The sequence below is a fragment of the Halyomorpha halys genome, unplaced genomic scaffold (assembly GCF_000696795.3).
Source record: "Halyomorpha halys isolate HHAL.00 unplaced genomic scaffold, Hhal_1.1 Scaffold425.1, whole genome shotgun sequence".
In the NCBI taxonomy this organism is placed as follows: Eukaryota; Metazoa; Arthropoda; class Insecta; order Hemiptera; family Pentatomidae; genus Halyomorpha; species Halyomorpha halys.
In genome coordinates, this window is record NW_027114575.1 from 717,390 (window position 1) to 726,493 (window position 9,104).

The 9,104-nt window shown below is 31.2% G+C and overlaps 1 protein-coding gene across 2 annotated transcripts in view; it reads right to left on the minus strand.

Moving 5' to 3' along the window:
• Positions 1-2,163, minus strand: part of LOC106682583 (chromosome-associated kinesin KIF4A) — a 23,051-nt gene extending 20,888 nt beyond the window's left edge. The window contains exons 1-4 of one of the 2 annotated variants that reach the window (XM_067051740.1): positions 1,941-2,163; positions 1,489-1,708; positions 1,214-1,392; positions 493-645 (exon numbers count right to left, since the gene is read on the minus strand). In XM_067051740.1, the coding sequence (XP_066907841.1) occupies positions 493-645; positions 1,214-1,392; positions 1,489-1,708 (552 nt within the window). In that variant the 5' untranslated portion in view covers positions 1,941-2,163. The remainder of the gene's footprint in view (positions 1-492; positions 646-1,213; positions 1,393-1,488; positions 1,709-1,940) is intronic. The other variant, XM_014423520.2, reaches the window with a different exon arrangement.
• Positions 2,164-9,104: the final 6,941 nt, after the last annotated feature.

Consider the following 9,104-nt stretch of genomic DNA (forward strand, 5'->3'; position numbering starts at 1 on the left):
TGACCGCAACCCTGACCATCTTCCTATATATCAAAATTAAAAATGTTTAAAAGATGGAAATTTAATAATTTGATTAATATTTAATAAGTAGAAGTTAATAAAATTGGTATTTAGTTTTAATTTTATTATTTATGGAATAATATAATCTTGTAGTCAGATGTACATTTTTCTATAAATTTTTAAATAAATCTATTCATTCTAAAATTAATTGAATCAATTATTATAAATTCATTAAATCAATAGTAAGTAAGTAATACACAGTCAAATTATTTGAAATTAAATAAAAAGGAAATAGATGATTTAACATTTAGTTATTCATTTAAAATAGAAAATAAATTAGTGTTATAAAAAGATTATATTTATATCATATATATGTATTCAAATAACATTATTAATCAAAACAAAAATATTATGATTATAAAATGTAAATAAACATAATTTTATGATAGTAAAAAGTAAACAAGACAATATATATAAAATTAAACTACATACCTCTTTTAATCTTTCCAAAGTTTCCTCAGGAGAATTAACCTCTAATTCTGTTAATCCAGGAATACAAACTGTGTTACAATGCTCTCTCATTTCTACTATACTTTGCTCTCTAGGTTTTTGGGTAAGCAAATCGTAAAGACTTTCGTTATAAAGCTGTAAAACGTATAAATGTAAGTGTAAAATAAAAATAGATATAAAAAGTATCAGTTCATATAATCATAGACTTTCACATGGAAAAGATAAGAGGAATGACAAAAAGAAAAACAGAGCTTTAATGAGAAGTTGGGAGTCTGAAACAAATAAAAAAATCCTTACAAGCAAGAATATAAAGTATTAGTATACTAAATAATTAATAAAACTAAGAAAAAAAACTAAAAATATAAATGAATTATGTCAATATTTGTAAACTCATTCAAAAGGCACGAGAGAGAAAAAAAAAAATCCCACAGTTAAAATTAAAATACACTTAATTTAACGGAAATATTTTAACCAACTTTAAAAGTGTTGGTAATCAACATGCATTACAATTGCAGCCCTATTCGTATAGATGTCCAAAAAGTTATAAAAATAGTCATGTCACGGTGGTATTACACATCTATCTTTGATAAATATTGTCTTAATGTTAAGGTATGTCCTATCACCGACACTATTATAATCAACACAAAGGGTGTAAATATAAGAATGTTCAACAATACATATATTTTTTGTCTATAAAAATTACCTCAATAAATGATACAGAGACTTTATATTCTTTATCAACAGAACTATTAATTCTATTGAAAATATCATAAATTGCTCTAGGGATAACACCAAGCTCTCCATCGCCTGAATAATTCGTACCCATTGTATAGGTTTTTCCAGAACCTGTTTGTCCATAGGCTAAGATAGTCACATTGTAACCTAACAACAAAAAATAGATTTTAAAGTATAACAACATATAAATGCACAATATATTTTTTTTTTAAATTTAAATTGTGTTAGATTATTTTAAATTACCTTTGAATAGATTGTCAATAAGGGACTGTACTGCATCATTATAAACTTTTCCTTGACCTTCAAGTTCATCAAAAACAAAATTGTAAGTGAACATCTGGCTTCCTTTTCCGATAGTTACTTGAGGTTCTTTAGGAATGCGTTCAATACAAGGACGACACCCAATATCTATTTCAGAACTGACCAAAGGTCTGATACGGAGGGCAACTTTGACACAATCCATCTATATATGGAAATAAATAAGAATATATAAAAACTTGCCATAGCACAAAGCAAAATAAGTTTAACTATCACATTACCACAAATCAATAGTATTTAACAATAGATAACATTAACATTCTATAACAAATTAGTTGATATTAAAACTGATCCTTTCTAATAGTGCCTTGGAAAAGTCCCATTAATCAAAATTGTATATCTACTTATTAATATAAATAAATACAAACCAAAAATACCTTTTAAAACAAAATTCCTTTGTCCGTTTGAAGACTAAAAAGAATGAAGCTGATCAGAAAACTAGTCTCAAATCAATAACTGATGATGAATAAAATAATTCATTCACACTATTTCTTGATAAAACCATAAAAAGAAAACGGTTGGCATAAGCATTTAAAAAAAAATAAACATAAAACCGACGAAACTTATTTGTACTTTAGTCCAACTTTTAAAAACAGCACCGCTTTTTGAGCGGGAAACGTTCAGATAGGTGACGTTCATTCAATACAATACTATAATCTGATAAGACTGACGCTAATTAGATAAAATTTGAGAATTTCTCAGCTAATTATGATTCTTTACTAATATCTTCATTTGATTTCACATAAAAATACCTTAAGTTTGCTAGTTTCCAAAGTATAGGACATTAAATTATGCGTCGAATGAGTGGCTGACATTGAAGATTGGGTCCGAAATGAAAGTGCAAAAACAATGAATTTTACCTACTTTGCCACGAAATCCACTATAAACGTTAGAGCGTCTGTGCCATGGAAACTTTTTTTGATAAGAACTAAGTATGATTAAAAATAAAATCAAGATCAAATTATTTGGAAACATAATCTTCCAACTCGCTGAGGTCTTGTGATTATAGTATTTACATCCAAGACTTTCAATATTATTTTGGGCGTGTTTTTTCTTCAGGTACTTAGACAGCAGTTGATGGTTCTTCGAGATCAAGGGTTTCAAGAGTGCCCGTGACAACAACGGATACTAGAGTTGGACAAGTTGTAGAAAAACAGAAGGTTCAGATACATCCGGTCGATGGATGAGGGCATGTTGAGATTAAAACTAAAAAAATAACTTCATAGCTATCGTCTATGACATTTCTGGGTCTCCTCGACTTTTATTTCTGTGGTAGTCCCATGGAATGAAAACTTGACCTCCCACCATGGTATTGTTGTGCGGAAGCATGAACGAAATTTTCAAATACTAACCGATGAGTGAATTCTTTGCCAGCAGTTGGAGAATCAGGGCTCCTACCAGTTTATAAAACGCCTCAATCACGATATTATATTGTTATATAAGAAATCGAATTTTTCATCTGTACAAAGGTTTTATATTAAAAAAAGATTTGTTAATATGACCATAGTTGATTATTTATAACCTATAAACCATTTCTTTTAACTAAGTGCAGGGGTCCTATCTAAAAGATTTAACTTAAAATCAGATTGAACTTAATATCCTATTTTCCTTCAGAGAAAGTGAAGCCAAAAAGAGGGGAGTTTATTTCACCTACTGCTCAGGCTTACTTGATACCAACAGAAACCTCTGGAGTAGAGATGCGACATGGATAAAAAAAACATCGATGTTCAATACTAAAACATCAATGTTAAAAAAACATCGATCTTTTTAAACAACTATTTCAGAAACATAAGGTCTGTTCCGACGATCACGCATTCTACGGCCTGTCAAAAGTGGTTTTTGAAAGTAAGAATCCTACATCGACTACAAAAAACATCGATGTTTTTAAAATATCGTTGCTTACAATACATTACCCAAAATATATCGATGTTTTTGAACAACTATTTCAGAAACATGAGGTCTGTTCTAACGATCACGCATTCTACGGCCTGTCAGAAGTGGTTTTTGAAAATAAGAATCCGACATCGACTACAAAAAACATCGATGTTTTTAAAATATCGTTGCTTACAATACATTACCCAAAATACATCGATGTTTTGGAACATCCATTTGAGTAACGTAAGGTTTGTTCCAACGATCACGCATTCTACAGCCTGTCAGAAGTGGTTTTTGAAACTAAGAATCCTATATCGACTACAAAAAACATCGATGTTTTAAAATATCAAATCTCAAAATTAAAACATCGTTGCTTACAATACATCGATATTTTTGAACTACCATTTCAGGAACATAAGATCTGTTCCAACGATCACGCATTCTGCGGCCAGTCAGAAATGCTTTTTGTATCGAAGATTAGGACATCGACTACAAAAAACATCGATGTTTTTAAAATATCGTTGCTTACAATACATTACCCAAAATACATCGATGTTTGTTTGTTTGGTTGTTTAGTGGCGCCAAACTTCATTGGTCATCAACGCCATTAATATTTTATTTAATTTTGCTAATATTCGTTAAATTTTATTTATTTTTAATTTTTTTTTTTTATTTATTTATTTATTTTTTTCTTCCGATCAAGTTATATTTTTGTCAGTAAATTTTGTGATTTTAAAAACTGGAACACCAATCCTATTGCCTTATCATCGTCTCCAATGGTTTTTGAGATATCTTGGCTTAGTCCCAAGCTATTGAGGTGTGGTGTAAAATATGGGCATCTTTGTAAAACATGGCTTATTGTTAAATTGTTATTGCAATACTGGCAGTTCGGAGGTGTTTCTTTTGATATAAGATAGGAGTGGGTGAGCCTCGTATGACCTATTCTCAGCCTAGTCAGTACAACTTCCTCTCTACGGCATTTGCGACTGGAGGTACCCCAGGGCTTGACATCCTTCTTAATAATTTTTAATTTGCTCATTGGGCTTTCGTTCCACATAGATTGCCATTGATCTTTGACTTCCTTTACAAGAGGCCTGCATATCTCTGACGGAGTTAAAATTGCTTTACCCCGTCCCGGAAGCGCGAGTGCTTCTCTTGCAGCGTGATCGGCCAGTTCATTCCCTGCTATTCCTACATGGCTTGGAACCCATAGATGTTTTTGATGTTTTTGATGTCTCGATGTTTTTGAACAACTATTTCAGAAACATGAGGTCTGTTCTAACGATCACGCATTCTACAGCCTGTCAGAAGTGGTTTTTGAAAATAAGAATCCGACATCGACTGCAAAAAACATCAATGTTTTTAAAAATTGTTGCTTACAATACATTACCCAAAAAACATGGATGTTCTAATATATCGTTGCATACATTGCATTACCCAAAAAACATCGATGTTTTAAAATATCGTTTGCTTACAATACATTTTCCAAAAAACATCGATGTTTTAAAATATTGTTGTTAAGAATACATTCCCAAAAATACATTGTTATTTTTTTGAACATCTCTTTCAGAAACATAAGGTCTGTTCCGACCAGTCAGAAATGGTTGTTGGAACAAAGAATGTAACTAAAAAAAACATCGATGTTTTATTAAATATAAAATATTTATTGATAAATATATCTATGTCTAATATTAAAATATCGTTGCTTGATTTTGAAGTGCATAATTAAATGAAGGGGTCGTTCTAAGGGATTTAATATTTGAAAACTTTTTTAATTTGGTCCAATGGAGCTAAATATCAATAATCAATAAGAACAATTTATAAAATAATATTTCATATTCTAATCATATAATTATCCACTTCATAATCAATTGTAAAACAAATTAGATGTCTGGTCGGAACAGTCCTTACGTTTCTGAAATAGATGTTGAAAAAACAACAATGTATGTTTGGCAATGTATTGTAAACAACAATATTTAAAAACATCGATGGTTTTTGGAGAATGTATTGTAAGGAACGATATTTTATAACATCGATGTTTTTTGGGTAATGCATTGTATGCAACGATATTTTAAAACATCAAATAAAATTTGATATTTAACTCCATTGAACCCTATTCAAAAAGTTTTCAATTCATAATCAATTGTAAAACAAATTAGATGTAACAGTTGTATCAAGCATGTAAGGCGCACCAAGCTGATCTGGTATTATATAAATAAATAAATTAGTGTAAACATGTGTTGTATATGTGATTAGAAAGTGAAATATTATTTTGTAAATTGTTCTTATTGACTTTTTGATATTTAACTCCATTGAACCAAATTAAAAAAGTTTTCAAATACTAGATCCCAATATTTTAAAACATCGATGTTTTTTGGAAAATGTATTGTAAGCAACGATATTTTAAAACATCGGTGTTTTTTGTAGTCGGTGTTCCATTCTTTCATACAAAAAGCACTTCCGACTGGCCTGAGCATGGTAGTCATTGGAACAGACCTTATGTTCCTTCAATAGTTGTTTAAAAACATCGATGTTTTTTCGGTAAAGTATTGTAAGCAACGATATTTTAAAACATCGATGTTTTTTCTAGTTGATGTCCTAATCTTCGATACAAAAAGCATTTCTGACTGGCCGTAGAATGCGTGATCTTTGGAACAGATCTTATGTTCCTGAAATGGTAGTTCAAAAATATCGATGTATTGTAAGCAACGATGTTTTAATTTTGAGATTTGATATTTTAAAACATCGATGTTTTTTGTAGTCGATATAGGATTCTTAGTTTCAAAAACCACTTCTGACAGGCTGTAGAATGCGTGATCGTTGGAACAAACCTTACGTTACTCAAATGGATGTTCCAAAACATCGATGTATTTTGGGTAATGTATTGTAAGCAACGATATTTTAAAAACATCGATGTTTTTTGTAGTTGATGTCAGATTCTTTGTTTAAAAAACCACTTCTGGCAGACCTTAAAATGCGTGATCGTTGGATAGTTGTCGTAACAAACCTTACGTTACTCAAATGGTTGTTCAAAAACATCGATGTATTTTGGGTAACGTATTGTAAAAACATCGATGTTTTTTGTAGTCGATGTCGGATTCTTTGTTCCAAAAATCACTTCTGACAGGCCGTAGAATGCGTGATCGTAAGAACAGACCTTATGTTTCTGAAATTGTTGTTCAAAAACATCGATGTATTTTGTGCAATGTATCGTATGCAACGATATTTTAATATTGAACATTGATATTTCTAAACATCGATTTTTCTTTTTTCAATTTGCATTCTTTTTTGGAAAAACCACTTCCGACTGGTGGGAGTATACGTAGTCGTTGGAACAGACCTTATGTTACTGAAATGGTTGTTCAAAAACAACGATGTATTTTAGGCAAAGGTTTGTATGTAATGATGTTTTAGTAATAAGCATAGATATTTTAAAACATCGATGTTTTTTAGTCGTCATTTATCTTTAGTACGTCGTTAGCGTGATTGTTGGAGGTCCTTTTTTATCCCACCACATTGTTGATAGGAAATTGTTTCATTTAGTTACTTTTGGAAAAAAAAAAAAAATTAAAGATTGGGACAAATGTAAAACATCGATGTTAAAAAAACATCGGCTTAAAACATCGATATCGATGTCACATCCCTACTTTGGAGTCCAAAACTGAAACAAAAAGCAAATCATGATTGGCTCCCTTCTCTGCCAAATAAACCTTTTTGACTTCACTGTTCTTGGTAACTTACCTCTCCTTAATACTCCTTCCTCCAAAATTGATTATTTATAACCTATAATACATTTTATATAAATATATTTTTTTATCAGCCTTAAGTGTTGTGGTGAGAACTAGGATTTTCCTCTAAGTAAGAACAGAAGGGAACTTCATCACCACATTGAGGAGCTTAACAAATAATTATCCTTTTTATGATGGTTTCCTAAAACCTTTACTTTGTCTAGTATATGTCAATAGGCAGGAGATATTGCACAAGGGGAATACTTTAGCTATACTTATGATTCTGCAACTAAAACAATTGGTTTCAATATTTGAATATAAGAGATGATGATGGTTATATAGAATTGTTTGGTTAAAACCTTAACTGTGACAATTATTGAAATAAGGGTGTTGTGAGGTTAAAGACCCTTTGAAGGATGAAAATGAAATGCAGGTGATATATTAGAGGACAAAATAGACATGTCACTCATGAAGACCCAGATTACCTTTTCAGTATCTAATGAGGAAGAAACAGATATTGAATTGCAAACCAAAATGTTTTGCTTTAGTGCCATAAGCCTTAATTTGTTTAGCAGTACTTGGCTAATTCCACTAATGGGTTCTGGTGTGAAAGGAATGCAGTTGGGTCCTTTCTGCACCAACTTATATATTTTTTGTTTTGTATTTCACTAAGCCAAACTTACCTGGCACCCATTAATCACTTACATTATTATGTTGTGCAACATTGTTTAGAGCTGCAATTCTCTAAACAATCTTGCACAAATCTTGAAAATATAGGAAGTCATTAAGTGCCCCTACAGCCTGACTGTAGATTGTAATAAGTCTGTTTCTCAATCATTCCTCCAATAATGACTGAGTGCAAAGACAGGTGGCTAGTATTTGAGATTGAAATACAGCTTCTGAGTCAAGAGGAATAAATATAACGTCGACTGGTTTATCTCTTCTCTAGAAGTCAGTCAAATATAATTCCATCATTTTCCAAACAAGCTGAAATGGAAGATGGTTTCTAGAAAACCAGTAATATAAATAGCAAAAAATTCTATCATATAGGGTGTTTTTTTAAGCCCGATAGAACTTGAAATTGTAAAAAATAACACAAAAAATTAAATTGTAATCAAAAAATTTTTTTTATTCGAAAGATCAATACGTGACATTAACATTTGAAAATGATTTCGGGCATATGGGCACCGCGGCTGTTCTTGACGAAGCGCATTCTGGACGTCCAATTTTGGGCCACTTTTTCGAGCACTGCTGGCCGTATGTCACGAATAACACGAACAATGCTGGCCTCCAAGGCGTCAATTGTTGCTGGTTTATCAGCATAAACCAGTGACTTCACGTAGCCCCACAGGAAATAATCGAGAGGTGTCAAATCGCACGACCATATGCGGCAATTTTGCTTATTAACAAACCCTTTAAGCCAAAAATGCGCCTCATCGCTGAACACAATTTTACAGAATGCGCTTCGTCAAGAACAGCCGCGGTGCCCATATGCCCGAAATCATTTTCAAATGTTAATGTCACGTATTGATCTTTCGAATAAAAAAAAAATTTTGATTACAATTTAATTTTTTGTGTTATTTTTTACAATTTCAAGTTCTATCGGGCTTAAAAAAAAGACCCTATATAACACTTTTGTTCAAAATATTTATTTCTGCAGGTAAGGATATGCAACAGAAAATTGAAAGAATATTTGTTTTGTTCTTTTGTACTATGCCATAAGAAGGTTATTAAACTTGGATTTATTAAGTACTTTTCAAAAAATAGACTTACATAACACCTTTGCCTGAGTAACTTCCCTTTTCTTTTCTATTTCCAGAATAGTGATCCTAATTTGTTCCATAGATTCAGGGGATTGAAGGACAAAGTAAAATTACACTTACATTAAATTCATTAATTTGAGAAAAATTGTAGGATTGTATTGAATGAAACAATAGA